This window comes from Opisthocomus hoazin, chromosome 1 (assembly GCF_030867145.1).
Source record: "Opisthocomus hoazin isolate bOpiHoa1 chromosome 1, bOpiHoa1.hap1, whole genome shotgun sequence".
NCBI classification, from domain to species: Eukaryota; Metazoa; Chordata; class Aves; order Opisthocomiformes; family Opisthocomidae; genus Opisthocomus; species Opisthocomus hoazin.
This window is the reverse complement of record NC_134414.1, coordinates 88643602-88669721: the sequence shown is the minus strand read 5'-3', so window position 1 is coordinate 88669721 and position 26120 is coordinate 88643602. Positions and strand designations below refer to the sequence as shown.

The 26120-nt window shown below is 40.8% G+C and overlaps 2 protein-coding genes across 11 annotated transcripts in view; one reads left to right on the top strand and one right to left on the bottom strand.

Annotated features, from left to right (window-relative positions):
• The window catches only part of GPM6B (glycoprotein M6B), a 110031-nt gene extending 103178 nt beyond the window's left edge, over positions 1–6853 (top strand). For 4 of the 6 annotated variants that reach the window (XM_075428681.1, XM_075428711.1, XM_009940632.2 and 1 more), the window contains 4 exons: positions 91–262; positions 2187–2260; positions 2573–2638; positions 4980–6853. In XM_075428681.1, coding sequence (XP_075284796.1) covers positions 91–262; positions 2187–2260; positions 2573–2638; positions 4980–5129 — 462 coding nt within the window. In that variant the 3' untranslated portion in view covers positions 5130–6853. Of the gene's footprint in view, positions 1–90; positions 263–2186; positions 2261–2572; positions 2639–3346 lie in introns of all 6 variants that reach the window. The other 2 variants (XM_009940633.2, XM_075428718.1) reach the window with 1 other exon arrangement.
• Positions 6854–8009: 1156 nt separating this feature from the next.
• OFD1 (OFD1 centriole and centriolar satellite protein) overlaps positions 8010–26120 on the bottom strand; it is a 35773-nt gene continuing 17662 nt past the window's right edge. For 4 of the 5 annotated variants that reach the window (XM_075428637.1, XM_075428658.1, XM_075428648.1 and 1 more), the window contains 8 exons: positions 24812–25423; positions 20806–20938; positions 15851–15951; positions 12184–12303; positions 10986–11119; positions 9826–9990; positions 9119–9189; positions 8010–8114 (listed from right to left, as the gene is read on the bottom strand). In XM_075428637.1, coding sequence (XP_075284752.1) covers positions 8069–8114; positions 9119–9189; positions 9826–9990; positions 10986–11119; positions 12184–12303; positions 15851–15951; positions 20806–20938; positions 24812–25423 — 1382 coding nt within the window. In that variant the 3' untranslated portion in view covers positions 8010–8068. Of the gene's footprint in view, positions 8115–9118; positions 9190–9825; positions 9991–10985; positions 11120–12158; positions 12304–15850; positions 15952–20805; positions 20939–24811; positions 25424–26120 lie in introns of those variants that run through there. The other variant, XM_075428670.1, reaches the window with a different exon arrangement.

The following is a 26120-nucleotide window of genomic DNA, read 5'->3' as shown; positions in this document are numbered from 1 at the left end:
GCTTAAAGATTATTTTGAAGCACTTTTAAGGAAAATTCAAGTACTCTTTTCAAAGAATAAATGTGAAGTGCTTGTGTTTTCTCTGCCCAGTTTGTTTTCCTCACCTATGTGCTTGGAGTGGCCTGGCTTGGGGTCTTTGGCTTCTCTGCTGTGCCTGTCTTTATGTTCTACAACATATGGTCAACTTGCGAAGTCATCAAATCTCTTCAGACAAATGTGACGGTTCCAGGGGACCAGATCTGCGTGGATATCAGGCAATACGGTACTCATTTTAATCCTGATTAAATGCTTTATCCTTTCTCCTTGGTCTGCCTTCAGTAGTTTTGTGTCAGCCTTATCAAATGAACCAAATGCAAAAGCATCTTGTATCTCTGAATGTGCTATTACTTTTCTAATTAATTCAGATTATGCTGATCTCTTTCCAGATGCAATCAATTTAACTGAACTGGCAAGTCATTTATCTACAATGACTTTGTAGCAGTTTCCAATACTATAATATTAGGTTTAAAAATAGATCAGCTTCAAAATAAACTGCTTAGAACCAGCGCTGAGAAACAGATAACCAGATTCTGTTTTGTCAGCTCATACGCATATATTCTTTCCTTTCAAAAAGCTGGTTTTACATTTAAATACAAAGTTAACACCTGAACTTTGCTCTAACAGTTACTTTTAGTTAAAAGACCAAGAAAACCTGCAATCAAGAGTCTACCTTGACTATTAATGAGTTAATACTGCTTTGTAATGACACACAGAAATCCAAGGGGAGCGCAGGCAGCAGAGGAGTGGGGCAATAGCTTAAAAGAGGGTCAGGCTTTTCAAATAGTTCAGTCCTTACAGTGAATTTTTCCTGAAGTCAATCTTTTCAGCTTCCCTTGTACAGAAGAGCCGTTACATTTTGGCTTCGTTTTAGCTAGCATTTTCTAGGAATGTTTCTTTCTTCGGACTAAGTCATTTAGAGGTGAGAAAACGGATTCGGAGTTGAAAAAGAAAGTTTGTTTTTGCGTCCCTATCCAGGCTGTAAGTCCTGTAGGACAAGATAAGATACGCTAACTCTAAAAGCAAGAAGTCCCAGATCAGTTAAACGTTTGCATCCTATTTTAGCAACTGACAGCGAGAGGCTGGGAAGACGTTTTCTTCTGCAGCAAAGCCTGGGACTGCGGGGAGAAGACGCGCTCCTCCGCCTTTCCGCTGCCCCTGGTTGTTTTGCAGCTGTAGGAGCGCCGCGTGGGGCCGTGCTGCTCCTCTGATCAGTAAAATCCGCTGGGTTTTGGGGAGTGCTGGGAGAGAGCAGCTCCTTAGCAGGCGCTGTGTGTCACTGAGCCGGCCTCGCGTCTGCAGTGGACACGGCAGCTAAAAGGCTGCAAGTGTGTATTGCAGTTGCAGAGAAGAAGCTGGCTTTAAAGTAAATCCTATAAAATCTTTTTGAAAGCCATAATTTCAATGACCTGCCCCGTACAGAGTTGCTAATTCCAACCAGCTGAGTTTGAAACTCAAGTCATATGGGGCAGACAGACTGGTTTTCTCCTGTTTCAGACGGCTTTTGCTCAAGCTTTACATCTGTTGGGGGCCTAGAAGTTCAGGTTATTTTAAACCTTCCACATCTGTTGACTTTTCAGATTTTCAGTCGTGTCAGAAAGGTAACTGGGAGTACGTGAGGTACGGCAGACTGAATTTTCTTGTAGCAGTGTTCGCTTAATGCTTTTTTACCTACTGGAGCTACAACAACAGAAAAAAAAAAATCCTTCTGTAGTCCTTCCCTCTAGCTCCACATTCACGTTCTTCTGCAGTAGTTACTTGTTTAAGCAGAACTTAGTCTAGTTAGCAAGTGCTATTCTACAGGGTGCCAAGTAGCTCTGAGATGCAGATCATCCCTTCCAAATGCTGGGTGGGGGAGTAGGCAGCGTGCGACCAGACCTGAAGCTCAAAAACCCACCCAGCCATTTGGCTGCCATACGGGAGAACCACATGTGAGAACACGTCCTGGCAGCGAGCCTCGGCGTGGGGAGAAGGCACAACTTGAGCGAGTCGTCGTAATTCCTCCCGCCAGCTCAGAGCTGCGCTGGGCAACGCGCGGATGCCCGGAACGGGAACGCAACTGGCAAGTGGGCGGAGAAGACGAGAGAGGGACAGAAAGCATGTGTTGGTTGGTTGCTAAATTGCTGGTTTCTTTTACTGTGGTATTTCAGGTATTATCCCATGGAACGCCGTACCTGGCAAAGCCTGTGGCCCGATTTTAGAGAACATCTGCAACACCAATGAGGTACAGATACGTAACCTGTGTGCAGCTTTTGCCTACCGGTCACTTGGGCACAGTGTAATAAATAACTTGGTGTAAGTTTTTGCAGACAACTAGTACTAACAGTACGAAGAGATTCATTTAAACACAGTGCTGAAATTATTCTGCACTAGGTCATCCAGAAAATGAAAATCATTTCAGAACATTTTTATTTTCTAAAGCTTTGAATACCTTGCTACAAAGATGGTTTTGTTATCCTTATTTTCTTAGAAGAGCTGAAATGCATTTGATACTATCCACAATTACTTCAGTGTTTTTAACCTGTTTTTTCTCTAGTTCTACATGTCTTACCACCTCTTCATTGTGGCTTGTGCTGGAGCTGGTGCTACTGTCATAGCATTGGTGGGTAGCATTTTTTGTTGTTTTTTTGTGTAACATGTTCCTTTCAAGCTTAAGATGCTTTACGATCAAATTTTGTGTATCCTAAAACCAGCAATGCTAGGCATTAAGGAGGGCGAGCTGTAATCGCCGTTGTTTGCTGCCATGGTTTGGTCGTTACGAGCCAGCGGGTCCCAAATGTTTGCTTTAAGAAGTCATCTTAACCCAGCTCCCCCACCTTAAGAACAAAATTCTTTGCACGTCCTTTGAAAATCCTGTTTCTCCTCGCTGTTTCTGCTCTTACGTCCACCGTTTCCTTTCATTTTTGTAGTTCATTTGATGAGTCGCTTGTAACCTCTTGGGCTGTTTTGCCTGGCCCCAGGCGCCCTGGCCAGCCCAGCTCCGCAGTGCCAGGTCCAGGCGGCAGCTGGCGGAGGGGACGTTAACCAGATGACTCGCCCCTGCGCCGAGCGCTTCCTCTGGCTGCCAGCTCCTAGCCTCCCGTCAGCCAAACCCCGGCGCAGCGCTGGCGGCTGGTTGACGCGGTAGCCTGAGGTCTGCGCGTCGGTTGTCCTCCCCGGATAGGTGGCCAGGTAGTTAGTGATCTTGCCTCTGCACCCTGGAAGAAGCTCAGAGTAACGTCTGTTGTAAAAGTGTCAACAGTTGCCCGTGTGGGCTTGAGCCGTCACCTTGTTGTATCTTACTCTCCTGTGTTTTGTTCTCTTCCACCAGCTGATCTACATGATGGCTACTACATATAACTATGCTGTTTTGAAGTTTAAGAGTCGGGAAGATTGCTGCACTAAATTCTAAATTGTATAAGCCCAGTAAAGAGCTGCATTGCGTAGCTTGAAATACCACTGACACCCTAGGCTAAAAGTCTAGCTCTCTGAATTTTGTTACAGTAATTGTAAATAGCTTCAGTAAGCATCATTTAGCTTATCAGATTAATAAAATGACTTCTTGTATATGAACTGTGATGTGGATGAGATCTGGCTATTTTTTCCTGTCGAGAGGATTCAGTTACTGTAAGGGTGTTTATAAATCATCCTTCTAAAGGTGGGATGTTTCCATTCAAGTCTCCAGTTGCTTTCTAACAGTCGTCTCTAAAACAAACACTGGAACAGTTCAGGGTTGGAATTGCTCCTTTATTCTTCATCCTGAACACCAGATACAACCCCCCGAGCATACGAAATATCTATGGAACAAAAGAAAAGGAACAGCGAAGTAGTGCCAGTCTCTTCTGGCAGAAATCAGAAGCCCGGGTATTGTGAATTAGGTGGCTTTTACTTCCAGTGCACAGGTAGTAAAGTTGATGATTTTCTTTTACTTCATTTCCAAGTAATTGCCAAATCACCGTCTCTCTGGAAGGAAATACTTCCTTGCGTTAGCTCTGCGTAAAACAATCACATTCTTTCTTTCGGACCCTGAACTAGTAAGAAACAGCGTATCAGTAGCTTCTGTTCTTGTACGGCTCGCACTTCGGTAACTGATTCCTCAGTAGCCAGATCTCAAACCTGTTGGTGTGACTGCACGCGAAGCAAAACCATGCATGGGTCACGGAGACCTTCTGACACTGTTGGGATTAACAAAGAGGAGAAGGGAATCGGTGCATTTTGATGTAGATTTTTTGCATGAAGTATGGTGAAAAGAAGTTGGGAAGAGATGAATACACAAACTGGAAAAAATCCACATAATAATAATAAAAGAACCATTTGCTATACACGATATAAAACCTGAGGTTGGACAACGGAAGTTTAAAATGTAGTTATAAAAATATGCGATTAAGACTTCTTAACCCAGAGATTGCATGCTTTTGCTTAGTTTTGGACTCGTGTTTTGTTGTTTAATTTTTCGATGTGTTAATGTAGCCTTGTTCACGTAAATAAAACCGTTTACAGTTTCAGGCTTTTTCCAGGGGGGAGGGTGGAATTCTCATCTGCTTGTTGGGGGAAAAGACTTACCAGGATCTGGGCTTGGATACACACGAACCCCACCGCCTCAGAAGGCCGTTCTGCTGAGCACCTCGTAGTTTACCGATCACATAAATTGCCACGAACAGAACTTCTTTCCTGCTTCCTCCCATTCTGCGTTTCAGTTGATCCGTACAACTCTGTAGCTCACTGTACTACTGTTACACTAACCTTCTCTACATTGTGAATAACCAGCTGAAGTACTGGCATGCGGATTCTAGAGATCTTTGAGAACAGCCTCCGTGCTTGTTTGAATAACGGAATGCTTATTAATGTAGAGTAACTATTTTTTTTTTTGGTCGTTATTTTAAAGAGCGTCTATTAATCTAACTAGCAGCTTGCTTTGCCTCTTGACATGCTCACTAGCCATCATGCTCACCCTTCTCTTCCAGATCCACTTCCTCATGATACTGTCTTCTAACTGGGCCTACTTAAAGGATGCCAGCAAAATGCAGGCCTACCAGGATATCAAAGCAAAAGAAGAGCAGGAGCTTCAGGATATCCAGTCTCGGTCAAAAGAGCAACTCAATTCTTACACATAAATGTTTGCCACAGTAATTCAGCAGAAGAATTCTGTAGCTCTGACAAATCAACAAATAGCTGCTCTGCAGTACAGATGTGTGTCTACCAAACAAAATTAGAGAGAAGTGCAAAAGCTTCGCAGTCCAGCTCCTGGAACACATTGTAGGGAAACCCTCCCGTGGGTAATCTTCCATCCTTTCACACAGAGAATGGAGGTTTTATTCCAGGCATTTTAAAAGGCAACACTTCACAACAAGTGACCAAATTATTCTATTCTTCTTCGAGACGTTTGGTATTTAGTGTTTGACATGTTCTGCAGCATGACGTCCTGCTCAGAGCGGTGGCAGGCGCTCCAAGCCAGCGGGCAGCAGATCTCTGTCCAGGCCATAGGCAGCGGCACACGTGCGGTGTGGGCTTGCTGCCTCGGCTCGTACTCACGTGGAACGGTGGGCAGCTGAGGGTGCTGACCCCCTCGCGCTTGCGCGATGGCGCCGTCACAGCAGTTCCCGCGTTGCAACAGGGCAGTCTCTGGCCGCGCCGTCCCCGGGAACAGCGCTCTGCTTCCGTGCCGCACTGTGCCCGTGCTTGCCTGAGAGTCGAGCAGGTGCCCCAAGTTTTAATCTTTTTATTAACTAACTCTTTAATGGAATGTAGATCCCCGGATCTGGATAATGATCCCCTTCTTTCTTTGAAAATAAATGTCAGCTTTGCCTTAATGTTTATTTTCTATAAATGTCTTAGCATTTATATAGTGGCAGGAGACCATTATCCTACATTTTAAGTGAAAAGTGTTACCTTATTAAAATGACACTGAGCTGACTATTCCAAATGAGCGGATGAGAAAGTTTGCAGAGTTTTACACAAACAATAAAAATTACAGCCATAAAACAGAATACAGGATGTCCACCTTTCTCTATCTTGGTGCTTAGCAAATTTATAGTCAGTGCTTACGTGTTTTCCTTTTTACAAACTAATTAGCACATTAAGAAAACGTGGTGTTCAGAAAAAACGAACGAACGAACTGGTGCCATTTTAAAGTCATTTCCCATAGAAGTCTGCCTTCCAGGTAATGTTTTTTTCAGAAGCATTCAGTGATATCTTGAGTATTAGTGATGGTATATTTGGTGTTTGTTCTATATGATATATATATATATAAATGTTGGGGGAAAAGTAAAATACATCAGTCATTTGAAAAAATTTAAATATTCAAGTCATACCCATGTTAAGCTGACGTGTGGTTTGATAGTTTTGACTGTTTGCTGAATATAAGTCGAAGGAAGCACAAATTTCTTCAAGTCCGTATTAAGAGAAAAGGCATTTTGGGGGGTGTTAACTTCAGATATAATTTCTTTTTGTTAAATATTGAAGTCTAATTTGACAGTTTGAGAAAAGGGGCAAAGTTGATCAATGTAGAGCAACTATGACCACCTAGCCTAGTGTATGTTCTTACCTGTTGCATGAAGGAGACATTTCTACGGCAATGCAGGTGCTGTTCTAGCCCAGTGTGTGCATAAGGGTAATAATGGAGGCAGTGTCTTAAAGCCTAATTCTTTTCTAATTCAGTGTAGCTATTACTGGGAGTTTTTGAAGTTTTGTTTAGGTAGTCTAATATTTTTATGTAAAGAGCATTAAATTTTGCTATGTATAAATTTTTGTAACCTAACAGTGAATCAATATTTTCTATCAGTGCCAAGGGCTTCCTGTAGTTACATCCAAGTGTTAAAATAAATATTTGTAGATAATAGCCAACACTTGTGTACGCTTATTTGCAAACAGACCTACAGCTGCTCTCAGAGCGCATCTCCCTGCTTTCTGTCTCTGCCCGAGCGAAACACGCTTTCTTCCGTCGCTTCCGTTTGCTCCCGTCCCAGGCAGGGATGCCCGGCAGGCAGACGCGTCCGCAAGGCGAGTCCCCCAGTCTCGCCAGCGTGACAGGGCAGGGGTTGTTCTGGGCCAGCCCAGTGCAACAGGCGCTGCCCCTCCAGGTCCAGACAGCAGGCAGGAGGGGCTGCGCAGAAATTCTGTAAGCGCCAGCACTGCTGCAACACCAAAGCCAGCAGGATGTAAAATCTCTTTTTATCTTCATTTCTAAAAGCAAGTGTGTTTCTCTCACTTTTTTGCTATGTCGCGTTTCAGCATCCAGGGAATTCAAGACAGAGCTTTGGTTTTTGCCCCTAAATTCTGTCAAACTTGGCTTCGTGTTCTTGCAGTTAGGTCAAGACGAGCAGCCTCCAACGCGGTGCACGTTGTAACATAGGCTGCCACCCAAAATTACTTCACTGATAAATACTGTACTTTATACTGTAAATAAAGTTTAATGATCTTGCCTATGATCTACCTACAAGATACAAAGCTTAAATAAAGATGAGTTAAATAGCATTTTCAGTTGAATCTCTCCGTTCTGGGCTGGTTAACACCAACAAGGCGACACGCGAGATGAGGCTGCCTCTAACAGCACACGCGTCCCCTGCCCTAGCAGTGAAAGGGTGGGGCTCAGCGTGGGGCTCTCGGAACCGCCAGCCGGGGTCCCCACAGGACACCCGCAAACACAGGTGACGATGGAGCGTTCTCGCTACCCGCACACTGACCCACAGTTTGTAACAGCTGGAGAGGGAGGGCCTGGGAGCAGGGAGCACCCACTGGAAAGCTGTTGAATTTCATAGGAATTCAGCACCGAAGCCGCTCTACCTGAACTCACCAGCTCCTTCCTTGATGCTGCTTTGTCCTCACTCTCGCCCCGCTCCAGGGCCGCCTCCTGGATTAACAACGCGCCAGGGCTCACGCTTTGAGGTCAGTGACTGAAGGGATGAGACAGCTCCAAATCAGATTTATTAATTTATAATTACACAGCCTGCAGTCTTGGTGCCTAACATTTATTACAACTTTTTACAGACAGAAAGTTGCTTTAAAAACATTTTTATTGTAAAAATAATAATTAAAAAAAATCAGTAGCTACTGTTCACCAGAAATTTTCATCCATGTCTCCATGAGAAATGCCTGCAGCGCTGTATGAAGGATAGGAGAGAGACAGAGAAAGCGGTATGAGTCTAAAGTAATTTCTTATCTTAAATACAAATACTTGCTTTAAGAAGAAAGTGAAGAGAGTGCCTGTGCTGCAGTTCTCCTGCTGTTTCAGTGAACTGCAGGAAATGAGCCTTTAAGGGCAAGGATCTGGGCCCTCACGAACAGCAAGCCAGCCACCTCACAGCTATCAAAAAGCCGTGCTGTCCATCCGCTGCGTTTGCAGCACTTGGTCCAGTGAGAAGGACGCTCTGCAGACACCGCTCAGGAGCGCCAGCGCAGGGTCTGGTACGCGAAACAGCACTTCAGAGGCACAGACAATACTGGGTCGTTACTATGGTCAGTGGAAGCATTTACATTTTTTAACCGCCCCATGTTCGCTGCTTACATATATTTTTCAATTCTACACCTTCAAATAAATGGCATGGTTTGATAGAGGGCTGTTGAGTTTGTTCCCCCCTCTTGAGGAACTACAAGCTGCGTATCCTTCTTTATCGGTGTCCAGAGGCCCCCTCAGGAAGTGCCCGAGCCGCGGCAGCTCCCTGCAGGCAGCCAGACTCTCCGTGTGAGCTATCCTGTTCAACATCCGCGGTGCTGCCGGTAAAGCAAAGCCAGAGGCCGTGCCAGGAGCCGCCTGTCTGCGGGGTGCAGCGTGAGCCCACCACCACTGGGCCCCTTCCTGGAAAGTCCCTTCATGCTTCAGCTCATGGTGAAGGAATGGAGACGCCGCGCAGCTGTGGGTACGAAGTTCTGCTCGCCGCAGCGATCGAGATCGATCATCAAATGCAGTTCCCAGATCTGAATTCGCTACAGTGCTTACCTGTGTCACAGCTGGAAGGAGCCTGCATTTTTCCCACACATTTGCTTTTGATCACTAGCTTATTCTGCTTTTTAAGAAGGCAGATGTCTCTTACCCATAATTCATACTATACCTATTTATTAATATGGAGTAATAGAAGTGATTACCAGTAATATACGAGAGCCTTACCTGTCATCCTTTTCACTAGACAGAAGTCCCTCTGTAAGTGACACTTCCTCTATTTCTTCTTTTGTTGAATCCTGGCAACCAAGAGGAAAATACACTTTCTGTAACTGGTGCTCAAGTCAAGGTTTAAGTGACTCCAGTAGTAGTATCCGTATTTTAAGGCGCCTAACTGAAAATAAAAATCTGAAGGAGCCGCCCTATTTCTGACAATGCTGTACTGCACCTAGGATAATGAAGCTTGCAGGTTTGGATAATGTCTGAACAAAAATACGGTGCAGTCCTCCATCAAAGTAATGTTCACCTGTGTACCTGCTTCTTCCTTAAGGTTACATTTTCCGTTTTGCCAGAACGAATTCTGTCAGTTGTGTTAGTGGGACACAAACCGACCTGCGCAGATTCAAACTGTACTTAAACACAGGTTCAACTAAAAACTGAGGACACGTCAATTTAAATACCGCCCTAGTACCGAAAAAAACTAACAGACTCCCTCCCGCAGCATACCAGAATGAAAACCCTTACAGAAGAAAGTTTTCTTTTTTTTTGAATCAACACATTTCTGCAACACAAATCCAAACACTTGTTACATCAGGCTTCTGAATGAAGAAAAAAAATATGAAAAAAAGGAGAACATTGTTTTCATTCTAAGCATACATAGTAAGACACAAATTCAGTCAATAATATTCTTGGGACCCAGTTTTGAGCATAACCACCTTTTTTGCCAGTTCCTGCTCTCTGCTCTGCTGAATTATTCTCATGTATTTTTCTAATGGATTTGGAGGAGGATCCTTTACATTATCTTCAGCACCAGCACTTCTGTTTTCAGATGTTGCCCCCTCCTTATCTTCTTCATCTATTTTCATGGAGTCTTGGATCCACTTTAAGACATGAAATCGAAATTAAATACCGATCAGCTCAAGAAAAATACCCTTACACCTAACTACCTGCACGTTCACATTCACCTCGGTAAAACGTGCCAGTCTAAACAGCACTGAACTTGTTACACGCAGCTGAAGTGGTAAGGCAGCGCTTAAACTCAACAAGCATCATTCAAGAAAGCCCACTCCAACCCTGTCGGGGTGCCTGAGGCGCTGTGAGGGCCGAGGCTTCCGTGTACGACATCTGCACCTGAACTGCGGAAGGAGCTGACACAGGTACGCGAGGTTCTTGAAGGGCCTCGTTTGCTGGTCTGAAGGGTGAGCATGGGCGCGTCTGATCAGTTACCACTAAACCGAATCAAATTAACCAAGGTTTAAAGATGGGAAGGGGAGGACAAAAACAAGGAGCAAAGACCAAGTTTTATACAGGTCCTAGAAGTCCAGAGCACTAGTTCAACATGTGCTACATCAGTTCAGAGGGATTTAAACAAACTCCATAAGGTCTCATAACTTCCAAAAAGTTCCCCTTTTAAGTTCCAAAAAGTACCCTAGAAGAAAATACCCTAGAAGAAGTACCCTTGTGCACTTCCAAAAAAAAATCACCCTAGACACCCTGATAGAGACTAATGGGCAGATGGACATGACGTCCCACCAGCAGCGGTCCAGCCCAGTCAGCAAATGTATAGCTTGTTCCGATAGCCTGGTCTCAGCTGTCTCCCAAGTTCTGGCCATAAAACTGCAGCTTCCAGTTACATGAAGCATGGAAGAAAAAGCATCTAGTTCCAGTGAAAACGTTACTTGGCATAAGGAAAAATTCTAGCAAGACTCCGGTTAATCGCACAACTACATGAAAGAATTTAGCCTTCACTACTTCCACTTAAGAAAAAAAATTAAAAAAAAATCTAGTTTTAACCAAATAACACACAGACCAGTCCTAAAATACATTGCACTACAAAGCTGCGTTACTCTCAGAAATTAAAATACTATATCACCACCTCTTTGTTAAGCTCTTCCACTTCTTTTTGCTCTCTTTCCAAAGCTTCCTGTTCTTCTCTCGCTTTCCTTTCTTCTTCTAAGTTTTTCTCAACTTCTCTATTCTGTTCTTCAATCTGTCTTTGATCCAGCACCGCTGTGAAAAATTATTTCAACATCTGTGATTTAATTTATGTAGTGCAGTAATCTGGTACAGTAGCATACAAATCAGTAACAGGTTCCCGTATAACATTAGTAAGTAAATGAAAAACAACTGCATATATTGTTTATACTCATACCAAAGTTATTCTTGGGTATCTGGTAACGTTTCTTCCCACCTCTATACATTTGTAGTCTGACGTATCACTCAGTAAGAGTTAAACAGCAGAGCCAAAGTAGAGGCCAGAGCTGACAAATCTCTCCATGCACTTCTCATTCCTATCATGGACTTTCTCATCAAATCTCTGTTATCCTAGAGTTCATGTTGCTGTATTCTTTCCCTCTCAGCAATATGCTTGGATACAATTCTTTATAAAGCAAATTACGTAAAAAAAACTTTGAGTGCAGGACAGACTGCTGACGTGACCAGCATATTTAAAAACCCGTGTTCAGTAGAACAGCATTCAGATAGTAATTAGAAGAGCAAAGTAAATACTGGGAATTGTTTGAAGCTAGAAAGCTCTTCTTTAAATAAAAATAAACGCAATGCTTCCATCTAGAACACTTAGAAAAGCAGTGAAATCACCCTCATCTACCCAAAGAATTAAAACAGCACTGTGATAATACAGTTTGCAAACAAAGTCAAGAAAAATGAAAAAAAAAACTCCAGAAAGCAGTACATGAAATACTTTAAAAAAAAAAAAACAAACCCAAACCTTTCAAGTCTTATTTCTATCAAGATAATATAAATAATATTTCATAATCATCCTAAACATAAAAAAAAAAAATAATCTCTTCAGAAGCTGGACAGGGGGTGGGAAGAGTGGCAAAAGTGTTTAAATTAAAACCAGATTTAACCTAAACCAGGGTGAAAAAGTCATCCTCATATAGTAAAGCAAAAGAAATCATTCCTTCCTCTTTATTACATAATTAGCACTTTTGGCAATAATTTTCCATCACCGCAGCTTACATACCTACCAAAAGTTAAACATTTGGCTTTTTGTTTTATACATTTGACATTTAAAAAGGGTATTCACTTTCGTTTCTGAGCTGAGAACTCACTCAAGTCCTGCAGCGAAGTGGCTGTTGCTGGCGCAGCGGCTGCGACACGGTTTCCATTGACGATGTCCCCAGATGGATGCAAGGCATCACTTTCACACTGCTCCGGAATGTCCCCCTGATCTGCAGAAGAAATGTGAACAATGGCTTCATTATTTTGTAATTACAATAGCGAAGCACAGCAATGGACACAAAGTGTGGGCATGGCTGAATTAGAACACATAAATATCAGCACTAATTGCGCATTTTCCCTTCAACTTGACCATTTCCCTGAGGATTAAGAATTACCATAGGCTGTACTTGCTTTTTTAATTACAGAATTGTTAGTTTTGAAATTAGCTGTTGGAACACATCTGTTTACAGAGCCAGAACAGATTCATGAATAAATATACAACAGAAAACCAAAATGTTTTCATTTCTTTACACAATCAAGATACAGGTCACAGAACGATTACACATCCCAGCTTAGCTCATCCTTTCTATGCACATAAAACAACCTTTAATTATTTGATCACATGCTGTTTCTTTACTAGGATCTTTGCCTTCTTCAGTGCAAGGGATGGACACTGCTAACTCAGATATTCCACACTGTATTTTCTGCTCCCTGCGTAATGTGGCTCTGAATTTACAAAAACACAATAGCTGTACTTCCTCTGTGATCATTGCTATGATATTCAACTGCTTCTTAATTGTTTATTTGCAAAGTATCCAGACTGCTGTTACCTCAATTTTATGGGAGAAAGCAAAAAGAGATATAACGTTAGATGTAGCCATTATCTCTAGGCAGCCAACCTGAAACACGCAGGACCATTTTTCCAAGCATTTAGTGTAATATAGTACAGATAGTTTATCTATCTCCTTAAGTTCTGGGTAAAGGTTTAGAAAATATAAAATTTCCCATCTTCCAAATATTATCAAGGTTTCAAGCATTTTTCTTTTCCATGTTATAATAAAACTCAAATATTTTGCACGAAGAAAAACAAGACCCCCAAACCAATCAGCCCCTCTCTCAAAATGGTCTGAGCCTCTGGAAATTAAAATTCTTTTAAAGGAATTATAGATAAAAGCATCGCATAAAATTTCAACCAAACTGTCAGTCTGGCAAAGGTATGAGAATGTTTTCAGTTACTTACAAAAGCAACTGGAAGTCCTACCAGCTTCGCCTAGAAAAGTAAATGCTATGTATGTTTTACGTAAGACCAAAATAATGGGTTGTCACACTCAAAGGAAAATCTGGTTTTTTGCTCTCTCTTTAACTTCAGGTTTAAATTACAAGGTTATGAACAACAACATTATTTCCACATGAGGCATCAGTATTTTTCAGGGTTGTAATATTCAAACAGTAAAAAACCTCCTGTCACAAACAGGTTGCTGTTAAATATTACATCTAACATCTAACTGTCTGCTAACCACACAAATAAAAAAAAAAAAAATCCCAAACCCAAACCAATGTAGTATGAAACAGCTTTACGTTAACTGTTCTGCAAAGGAAAAAAAAGGTGACACTCTTTGAACACCTCCACTCCTTTCTGTAACGGCAGACAGCAAGAGATGCATTATTTCCTTAAGGCGAGCACATCAACTAAAAGCAACCACTGCCAACAGAAATTCCAATCTTTCCTTGCTAGAGCTCACTCACAGTAGGACTAAAAGGCTTTCATTATATTCTGGCATTTCCTCTGCTCCACAGTTTTCTTCTACTCTTATCAATTTCTTTGTTCATTATATCTTTTTCTACATTTACTTACTAGATCTGACATTCTTACTCGCCCCAGTTCCTCCTGGGTTACCTTCTCCCCTTTTTAGCCATTCTGATTTTCTTCTACACAATGAGACTGTCTTTCAGTGCAGTATGACCCAACTAAAGTACTGTTGATTTAGAAATCATTGGTATATGCGAACCTTTACATTACTCTTTTGACTACCACACGTCACTAAATGATACAGTGGTAACTTATTTGGGCACAGCATCTACTCAGGCTTAATTGCCAAGAAAACACCAGTCTATTCTTATATGTGATAAAAGTGAAATATGTAATGCATTCCTAAAAGTCTCTAATACAAAATTAAACAAATAAATCAAAATCTAACTAAAATATGAGTAGAAACCATTAGTGGCTACAGGCTCAGTTCACATTCAAATAACGCACTTAAAGCTTATAAAACGAAAACTAAATAAGGAAAAATAAAAAACAGCAAATGTACTGAGTAAAACTTCACAGAGGAATGCATAGATGAGTCATCAGCTTCTGCTAGTGATTACCAAACTCTACCAGCGCATTTGCTGTTTAAACGAACAGTACCTTTTTTGTTTGGTTGGTTGGTTTTTAAAATACCGAAAGCCACATTCTCACAGGTTCAGGAGTGAGCAAGTGCATCGCTCCATCTTCCATACGACCTAACCACAGCCAAAAGAATGAGCGAGTCTCGGACCCAGAAAACACTCACACCAGTTGGGAATATTTTCCTTGAAATCAGCAATTCTAACTCTCCCATACAGTAATTACAATCTCTTCACCAACTATAAATGTAATTACACCACCCAATGACGGATCTCCACCAGTCTCAAGACTTTACAGACCTAACAAAATGTGGAAATGGGAACGGTGTTTAGCTTACTGTTTACATCTTTCCCACTGACAATTTCACTTACTTTAAACCCACAGCTTCATGGGAGATAAGGCTGCTCAGGTCCAACATTAAGATGTCACTCAAATGCTGAAAAACTAGGAAATTAAGCCAGTAACTATGCTTCTATTTCTTTCTCCATTTACAAATGGCTATAAAGTGCATTAACTTTTATTATCCTCCTCTTTCTACAATACCTTAGTTACAGCAAAAATAGTTTCTTACACTGACCCTGCAGGCTTGACTGCAGCATATAAAGAGAAGGAAACATTCTATAGCATGCAGTGCAAAACACCACATAATGACAAAGTTCTTCCTGCAGTCAACAGAGCGCAGAAATGTAAATAAATAAAAAGCTGATCTCAGAGGAAAAAAAAAAACAGGATAAAATTCATGTTTCAGTAACTGAACCATATGTTCCAAAACTACTCAGAGATGCTGATTAATGACAGCATAATTGCCAGTGTTCTTCACACAGGCTTCTAAGTAACTTCTAATTCACAACAGTATTTAAGCCTCAGTTACTAGAGGAAAAATCAACAAGACTGTATGTAATGGCTGCAGAAACTTCTCTTCAGAATTACAACTTGGTAATATGGATCTGATATTGGTCCATGATGAACACTCCTTGGAGTTTTACTTCATGCAGCAAATATAACAGAGCCTCTACTTAGTTCATATACTAGTACACTTTGCTGTTTTTAAAAAAAAAAATCCTTCACAATTTTAAAACATTCTGAAACAACTGTCAGACCTACATGCATTAAGCAGAACAAGGTTATGCAAGATTTCTGAACAAAGGTATGTTCCCAAATTTCAGAACCAACTCGATTTTAGTTATTACTACAAACTCTTCTCCTCTAAAGTTGCAAATGTGAAGAAAATGAATCCCTCATCACCTGAGCCAGTTTGGTTCTGTTATTTCCAACATCCAGCAGAATTTTTTCTCTCCAACTACAGTCTTCAACTATCAAGACAATTGTCATACAACTGTTAAGCCCTAAGGTGTTCAACAAAGCGTCTAAAATGCAGTAAAACTCACATTCAAGAGAAGAAATGCATTCTTCAAGGTCCTCATACATTAGTTTTTCTGGTTTGGGGACATCACTGAAATCTTGTTTATCTGTTCCCTGATTATGAAGTCTGAAAGAAGACGGAAGAACATAAATAATTTAATAAATATAAACGCTAAACTTGTAAGCAAATAGTGACCTGAGATTTAAATACAAGAATTACTCGCATGCTTAGCAACAGACTAAACCAAATGCAAAAATAATTCAACCAAAATACTGTAACTTGCTGACTTAAAAGTTAAGGTATTTAAATACAGGTCTCTCACTTTTACCAAAAGTCAGCTCTATCTCTCTGATAGCCATGTCACTGCAGCCCCTCCTCAAGGTCTAGATGACATACAGGCAGTACATTAAAACAAAATACACTCTCAAAACGCATAAAAAGAAGAAAAAAAAAAAATCTGAGGAGAGATACAATGAAGTGTGATACTTAGTCAACTGAAATTAAGAAATCTGTCTTTTTAAGCTCTGTTACAGTCTAATTCCCACTTTGATGTCATCTTAACAGATGTGTTGGAAATGCATTAGGACTAGGTGTCTGGCAAAACATATACGCAGGGGTGAAAATCTGGGTGCTATGAAAAATGGGGTTAGTGCCCTCATCTTAAATCCCCGTTTATCTCATCAGAAAGATAATGTGAAAGAACAATAGCTCCCACGTGACCCAGCTACTGAACTCTCACCAGAACCAGAACAGCAGGAGGAGTGTAGGTCACTAATGAAATTCAGCAGCAGCACTTCAGAAAGGAGCTCACCTCACACCAGCTGGTGCTCTTCACCCCAGCATAAATATGTTTGTGCTTACAATTTCTACAGAATATAGGTCTTTTATGGGACACAAGGGGAGAACAAACAAAACATACCCCTACAATAGACATGTTCAATTAAAAAATGTGAATCTGGGGAAAACCAAATAAATCTGCGTTGTCAGAAGGACAGTTCAGTAACATCAGTGGGGGAAAATACCCTGTAAATTAAATACAACTGAGTATATGGAACTTCAAGTTTTTGGAAGTCTGCTTCATGTTTTTAATCTTTCCTTCACAGAAATGGCTGTTAAATAATTCTTAAGGATGCAAGGTTAAAGGACATGCTTGCCACTTTCTTCAATACTGTGTCCTGCAATGCTGCCAGAAAGACACTCAATACGCTGCCTCAGATCCAGCAGAGGTCGGCCTCATTAAGACCAGTAAACACATGTATTTCCAAACAATTTTAAAAATTCATTCCGTCAAAAGAAGTTGGCAACCAAAAGCTGAACTGTACCTAATGTCAACATTCCATAAAACAGTACTGGTGTTCCAATCAACATAAAATTATAAAATTGCATGAGTTACGCTTAAAATTACCATTAAAGCTTAAACAAAAAACATCCACCATATCTAAACTATTTTGTTAATGTCTGGAATTACTTTTTTTAGCCTAAAACTGGTAACAACCCTCACAATCCATTTCTTCAGCCCTAAACAAAAAAAGGAATGATTTAGATAGCAATCTGCTTTATAACTCTAGTGTTCATGTCTGTTTATTGGCTTCCTTCATACCACTAATATCTTGAAACATAAACAAACAAGGAGCTCCTATAGTCACAGCAGTTGTTCTTCTCCACCGACAGAGGATCAACATGTAATGGCTTACTGGTGTTACAGCGTCGTATCTTCTTCTCTCTTTAAAGAAGTTCCCATTGCCACTTTAAAATCTACAGGTCATAAACTAATCCCACAATACACATCAATGATATGGCATTTGCCCAATAATGAGAGTAAACAGCTGGAAAAGCCCACACATGCATTTCTCAAATATTTTATGTAATAGAAAACAGTCCAAGGCACAAGAAATAAAAAAAAAACAACACTCAACAGATGAATGTTTTCCCTTTAAAAAAGTCTTGGGAAAGCAGCAAGTTCAAGAAAGTTATTGGGAACTCATAGTCTTGCTTTGTCATGAGGAACCCAAGAGAGCAACTACAACCCATATCTGCCTGCCCAGACCCTGGCCTGCTCTCTGCAACACAGCTTGCTCATACTGTTCACTCTTCAAGCAGCACGGACTCTACAACATCCTTCAAAGAAGCACAGTCCTTCACAGTATTACGGCATTCTCCCACATCACCTTAACGTGCAGGTTAACACTCAGCCTTCACTTCGTAAGGTCTGTCACAGGAATACAGGACACCTGAGACATGCCGTAGAAAGCGTGAAATAGCAGGAAAGAAGAGACAGCCACTTAAAGGAACTAACCTCACAGGCCCTACAAATCCCACCTGACAGCTGCTTTTCAATGCCAAGAACACAAAAGCTCTCCCCACATGCTAACCACGAAAGACACCCTCTCTGCATTAAATGTGTATTGAGGACTTGATAGCAACTAAATAAGAAAGCCCTACAAATGCCTGCTAGAGCTGCCCCAGGACAAGCTGTCCATCCTCAGCCATCAAATCTAGAATGATGGCTAGCAAGCTAAGGCAGAGTCAAGTGTATCTTCTTAGGAAAGATACATTATAAATTAAATACTTCAGCTTTTTCAGAAGATATCTATTCAAGATTCTCGAGTTTTGGAGAGTGGAGGCACCACTGACCGTTAAAAATGGAAGACTGTTATACATGGAAATAGGAGATACAGAGAGGAAAGACGAGGCATTCTTACGCAGCTGAATTTTGCAAAGTTATTCATTTACTTAAAAGAGATCTTAAAAAAAAATAAAGGAATAGAGAAAAGTTCTGCTACCCATCCCCTTCCCACATGCAAAGGAGACTGGAGCATCCTATTCTTAAAACAGTTACACAGGCATGTCAACAAGATCTTCACGAGGAAAAAAAAAAAGTTGGCAGTACAGCTTGTTAATGAACGAGTGAGAATGTACAGTTGCCTGGATTTAAATTCTCAGATAGACAGCAGAAACTACCGAGCTTCAGTCAGGCGGCAGATGTGAAAAACAGAGACACAGTGAAAGAGACATAGCTTTGCTCAAGTAGTTAGTGGCCTTTTTTTTTTTTTATTAAGGGTTTTTGTGTGCATCACATAGCTGTTGAACATCAAGCATATACAAAAGGCCCCTTCTGATATGGGAAAGATGAGAGATCACTAGTTTGGAGAAGAATCTGTGATGAGCTTGTAGTTTTACCTTTTACTTGAAAAATAATTTCAAATCATTGAAACATGAAATTTACCCCTCTAAAGACCCAGCATTGTCTTCTAAAATTAAGTTTGTGCTAAAATTAGTCTACAAATGTCAGCAAGAGTTCTTGTTAGCCTTACCAGAATCGCAGTTATATGGATGGCACAGAAGCCTACTAGAGGAATCAAAACTGTCAAATCCCAAAAGAGCTCATGACAGCAAACTGCTAAAGCCATATTCACATTCAGGTAATTCATATAAGGGTGAGGGTCTCCGATAGGATTGTTATAAATAAGATGTGCCAAACGATAGACAGTTGGCCACTGTAATGCCTTCACATTACCATCTGCAACACAGTACAGGCATTACTCTCACTCAAAAAAGTATACAGTCTTCATATTCTAATTATCATTATGGTCCAAAGTTATGGGACACCACGAAAAGTTAGATGTATCTCGGACATACACATACATTCCTCACATGTTTAAAAAATAAGATTTTTTCATAGATACTATACATAGGCATGCAAGTCAGTTGTTTAACTCAGATTTACTTTTAGGAACAGATTTTACATTTTAGGAAACTTTTATAAAACATGTTTTCTGACATCAGCAACTAACAGAGTATTTCTTTACTAACAATGAATCTTTCATTCAGTTGCCTGAAAATTGTCTACTGTGTAAGGAAATTCAGTGAAACAGAAGGTCTACCCTGATACAATAGATTTCAAGCACTGCAGAACTTGCAGCCGTCTTGAAATATGAGGATCCATACCACACCTTGCTTTCAAAAGTTCATCAGAATACTGACATATGAAAAGGGGCAAAGCAAAGCAGGGGCAATGCAAAGAGGGGGCAAAGCAAAAGTAGACTGTTAAATCCAGAGCTTCATCTACAGAGATATCTACAGCAGTCTGGAAACCAACAAAGTACATCAGCCTGATGTGAGCCCACTAACATCTAAACTTTGTATGACTTGTACCTGTTAGGTGCACCTTGGTGGTGACACAACGCACACCAAATGAACCAGCTTCTACCTTAGAGGCTGTACACCGTAACAAATTAATACTTACAGTGGCTGAAGTAGCAGAAACTGAAGGTGCTAAGAAGAACAGTTTTAAAGTGTTTTAATCACAGAAGAACTAATATCCCTAAACAGTGGAGTAGTTCCAGCAATGGCTATTTATCAGTTGGCTATACCTGCATTAAACTAACATGTTTTATATGAGGACAGGCTTTTTAGTCCTTTGCCTAGCGCTTCTCCATGGCAGTGGATTTTTTAGGCTCTGGAGCTAGTGCTACCATTACCGTTTCTGCCCAACAGAGGGAATCTTTGGATCAACCTTTCATCCTTCCTCAACTACACCAGTGAAATGACTTTACAAAACCTGACTGTAAATCAATCAAGTTTTGTTCTGTTGTAGGACAAGACATTTAAAACAAAAAAAACAACAAAAAACCCGACTGCATTCATCTGAAGTTCCCAATGCACTTGAGCTTTAAGTATTTCACTGCACGTAACATTGCACTGTAAGGAAGCACAAATTGAACAGAGGTGAAAATGTCAAATCATATTTGCCAAAGGTGTTTGGGTTTGGGGGGGAGGGGTGTGTATTTTTTCTTTTTAAACAAAGTTCCTCTTGAGGAATGATATTCAAGAATGGAAATCCTTATCCATCTTTGGAAAATTTCTCACATATAAAATTAATGGCTTGCTTGAATTGTAAAAGCAGCTATCACCACGATCAGTTAGGCAAATGTTTCTTTAAAAAGCAGGTTAAAAATGTTGCTTTGTAAACAATATTACCTGATTTTCTGGCCATGACTGGATGGTGAGGAAGAAACAGACTCCGAAGATGAAAGCAGATGTGGCTTTGAAATAGGAGAAAGCACCTGATCAACACTTTGCTGTGAAGAGGCAAGGTACGAGCCACTTACGTCTGCAGAATAAAAATCCCACAATTTGTGTTAGTCAGTTATCTGTCCTACCACTTCTCAGACAAGGCTGTTTTTTACAACACATGCACATAATTGGACTGTGCAGGCACCACCACTATAGTGCAATAACCTCCAAAACTGTCAGGATTAACATGAACTTTCTTGTACTGGTTCTTTCTTTTTTTTCTTTTTTGGCCCTCTTGTATGGCAATTCTCCTCTACAAGCCTTCACCATCATAAACTCACTCCTCACAAAGCCTATGATTATCATCACCCCATAACACGTCCATGTTCCCCACAAACCGCAGCCCCTCTGCCAAACACCGAATAATTTCTCCCATGCAGTGCATTAGAGAAAGCAGTTACAGACCCAGATTTCAAGCTAGGGATGTGCTTGGTAGCCAGCAAAAGATAGTGCTTAAAGTCTCTCGAAGACCATTCTTCATTAGGAAAGTTAACCTGGAGGCTTAATTTTCTACAGATTTGTTAAACTGGGTAATGAAGTAAACAAAATCTTTGAAGATTGTTATTCTCTTATTAACAGCTGTAAAGATATCAGGGAAGGGAAACGGCCAGATAGTATGGTTAGAGAACTCTTGAGTTTCCTAGGAAACCAAGGTAAAAAACAAACCCCCTGCACTAAAAAGGCTTTTAATCAAACTTGCAAAGTCCAGCACTTTGCTCAAATTTTGCTTTGCAATCTTAATTTTCCTTTCTTGTGCACCTGTAGAGGTCTTTCATGACTAGACTATGAATTATTATTTTTTCCACAATATATGGTATTCACTCAGTAGGCAGGTACTGTTGTTTTTTTTCTCTTTATTGACCAAATAACTTTTACTGTAGTCAGTGCTTATTTGGCTCAAGAGACAGAGGAAAAGCCATTATAAACACTCCCATAGCTGAAGCTCTTTCAGCTGTTCGTATAGAAACGCACCCCGTTCCTGGTGCACATCACACCGCAGAAGTGAGGATGCTTCAGACCAAGGGTTGCCCATGGATTTTTATCTGCCGACAGCCCCGACATTCATGCAACATGGACAAGCACCCTCTAAGGAAGCGAAGGACTAACAGAACACAACCCAGCAGTTATGTCGTACTCATGTATCAGCAGTAGGTGTTCGTGGGGGGAACCCCCAGCCCACCCACATCCAATCTTTTATAAAACAACCCGTCAAATTCTCACATGCAGACCAAATGGACCAGAACATCACGTAGTACTGACCGCATGCACTTCCTCAGCATAACACCTACTGCAGAGTAGGACACAGGTAGCAAACCAGAGATCTCAAATGGTGATTAACTACAACCTGCTACTATTTAGAAATTATCTAGGATTGAACTTACTGATTTTCTACTAAAAGACAAATAGCTGAGGTCTTTGGCTCACAGTATGCTGTCTGCAAGACTCACCAACCTTGCTCTTTCTCATCAGAAGGTATGAAGTTTGGTGAAGAAACGATCAAGGTGAAAGGTAATGATCAAGGTGAAATAATGATCAAGTAACAAGGAGCATGGGTCAGATAGCAGCCCAATTTTTTTTTCTCACTAACTATTTCTTGATCCATGTTTCTGTCCAGAGACTGGAAACAGCAAGCAGGGGAAACAGAAAAGGACCCTGTCCTACTTTTAGTTGCAAACAAATTGGCTTACTCCTTCCCAGCAGAAAGACAAAGCCTGAAAGTTGTCCAGCGTGCATGGGCTTGGAAAGGAAAATAGTAAAATACATGAGATAATTTAAAGGAAAAGAGAAAATCACATGCCCTTCCACTGGCAGACTAAACAGCTGCTAGGTCTGCCAACTACAAGTATTTTACAGGAGGACACACTTCTTCCTTTTGTCCTACAAAGACAGCTGCTGCAGTTTGTCCTTACATGAGCTGACTGCGGAATACCCCACTTAAAGGAAAATCAAATCCCAGACTCAGGTGCATGATATCTTTGACCTCTTAAAATTTATTCTGCCCTGTTCAGACTGGCGTCTTCAACAGCCCCAAAAAGTTCCATGGAAGCTTCCAGAATGACTTACAGTTTTCTAGCAAAGACACACCTGGTGCTTCAGCCATCTCTAGCACAAAGGATAATATATATACCAGTGTAACACCACTCCTCCTCAGAAGACTCTCGAAACAGAGCTGTCATATCAGTGGGGAAGCAAACTAACTGGAAGCAGATAAACCATTCCACAGCACATGAGCTCTGAAGCTTACTGGGGCAAGTGCCGCACCAGTTCACCTTGTGAACATACCATCTAGCTGTGACCTGGTTTCCTACACTATATACCATTCAATTTCTGTAACATCTAAGTCAGACAGTACCCTCCTTTGTTATTCAACTCATCCTTCTCCAGAACAAGTCAGTCTTGTGCATCAAGCACAGAACAGATCCAATGGGGAGAACAGATCAGCCATCATGTGACAAGCCTCTGACAGGTACAAAGACGGGAAAGCTTGTTAAGGTTATGCACACAACTTTAATTTTGACATTTCCTAATTTTACAATCAAATCCTACTTTTATAAAAGATTTTGTGTGTGTGCAGTATTACACAAGTAGTCTGCAAGTTGTTTACAAACAAGCTAACAAAGTTAAAACTTACAAGATTGTTTTTAAAGTTAAAATTTTAAAATATGTTTTCAGTAACAGAGCATGATGTTCTACATGCAGTAACACAGAGACAGCCACAGTAGATCAGGCTGTTTGTAGCATGTTTTTACCAGTTGCCACTACTACACAAAACTAAACTAAAATTCCAAAAGGCAAATGCTTCCATCTTACTTCTGGCAAAACCCGCCCTGACCTTTCCTCAGTCAGTACTTGGGCCCTCCCAACAGGGAAGTTTTATTCCTGCATCTATCCTTGGTGCCACAGAAGCAACATATTCCACAACTTACTCATGGTATGAAAAAGTACCTCCTTCTCTTTCCTTTCCATTTCACAGAATTCTGAGGTATGCGAAGCAGTTAATCGATCCCCTTTCACCTTTTCCACATCACTCATTGCTTTCCAGATTTTCCACAGCCCACCTCAGCCGGCTGTAAGCTGCCCTTCTTATATTTAACCTTTTCTCACGCAGAAACTGATCATTATGTTTTTTTGTTACTATCTCTTTTTTTCATCCTATTAAATCCACTTTGAGCTAGGGTGACAAGAATTGCATGACTCCAGGAAGAGATGTACTGCAGATTTGAAACAACATTTTTTAAATTTTCAGTTCTTTTCTGCTTGCTTTTCTGAGTACTACCCCTTTAAAAAAACCTACTAGATAATTATTAGACACTGTGAAATTAATAGCAATTGACAATTTTCCAGCCATGACCAAACACTAATCCCCTCCCGCTCACAATTTCTCAGGAATATTTCATAAAGATGTCACAGCAGGAGGAACAAACAAAAGCAAATCTGGACCTTTCAGATTGGAAAACTCAATTTAAGAGAAGCCAGATGAAGCAGTCTTCTGCTGCACACGTTAACTACAATAGCTAAATGAAAGGACAGGAATACAGAGGGAAGGTTATTAAAACCAGGGAATTACAATGAACGTTACAAAGTAGTTATACTTCATAGCAATTTTGGAATTAAACTTGGAAAATCATAAATACACCTGTAGCGAATTATATGGCAGTAGTCTTCTCTTTAAAGGTACCTGAACGAAGTAGAGGATGTTTAGCCTCCTTCAATGTGCCTCTCCAGTACTTCTTTCCATGAAGAAGCAATACTCCAAGCAGCTAGCATATTTTGTCTCTGACTTCTCCTACCCCTTAGCACATAACAAATGAGTGAAAGGCTACCACTGCTAAACCTTTCTCTTCCCACAGCGCAAGAGGAACAATAACTAAAACCCGAACACCACACCACACTAACAATTGTGACTCACCATTGGAAATCTTCTTGTTACTGAGATCTCTTTCCAATTTGGAAACGGGAGTAGAAGAAAGGCGTCTTGAAGAAGATGCTCCTCTGTGTGGTGGCGTTAAGGGATTTTTAAAGACATCAACCTGCCCAGTTCTTTTAATGTACTTTTCACCTCTTGGGCTGCTCAGGGGGGAATGCTGGGATCTGGGATTATCCTCTAGAAGTTCATGCTGGGTAGTCAGGGGGGGTCTACTAATAGCACACTGCAGAAGTAAAGGGGACTGCATCTTTCTCGGCGTTCTGCTTGCAGCCGCATCCTGCATGACTCTGTGTTGGTAGTTCCTGTAGGCTTGTTCCAAATACTCTGCCTCTGTCTCTAGTTCTTTTATTCTGTCCCACGTTTGTGCCATGCACTCCAGGTCAGAATCTGGAGAAGCACTGCGTAGCTGTAACTGCTGACTACAGCCAGCTCTTGGTACAGCATTTGCCTTCATCACATCGGTCATAACTGGATTCTTCAGGAACACGCTATCCACGTAAATATCGTGAGGTACAATTCCGTCACCAGCGAAGTCAAGGACAGATCGATCAACAAGTGAAGGCTTTGGATTTCGATACACTTCATTTTCCAGAGCTGAATGATAGCAAGAGAAAGTGAGTGACAGTAAAGAGTGAGAGAGGAAGACCCACAAGAAAACAGAAACACTAAAACATGGCATTTAAATTCCAATTTGATTGAAATTATTTTAACATGGAATTAGCTTAAATTCTGAGAATGTAAGGGTTGATTTAAATGCATTTTTAATGTAGTTGCATAGCTGCAAATTATCACTGACAACACTTTTGTAATACATAATCCTTCCATGTAACACTACCTGAAGCATACACTGTACAATGTTATTTCTTAAATTATGTTTAAATAAATAAATAAATTTAAACATCACCACTTTGGACACATTATATCCAATCATGCTGTTAAGGGTGAGGGACACAGGGCAGGCCACAAGTCTTAACAGTTTCCTTCTATTTAGATCATAAAAGAAATTTGGAGAAAACCAACATAGGACATAGATAATGACGTTGTTTTTAAAGAAAAGTACTCTTCCAAAATTGTCAGTTAAATTAAATGTTTTGAGGCTGTCTGCTTCCTGGCTTGCATTTGTATGCTTCACCAAGCCCAAAAGACCAATCCATACGACTGTAACTCCCTCAGCAAAATGAAAACCTTGGTTTTATTCTACACAAATGGTTATTCAATGACATCCTTAACTCTGATGCACAATTAAAGTCCATGCAGTACTGTCAGTAATTTAATTAAAATACGTATTTGC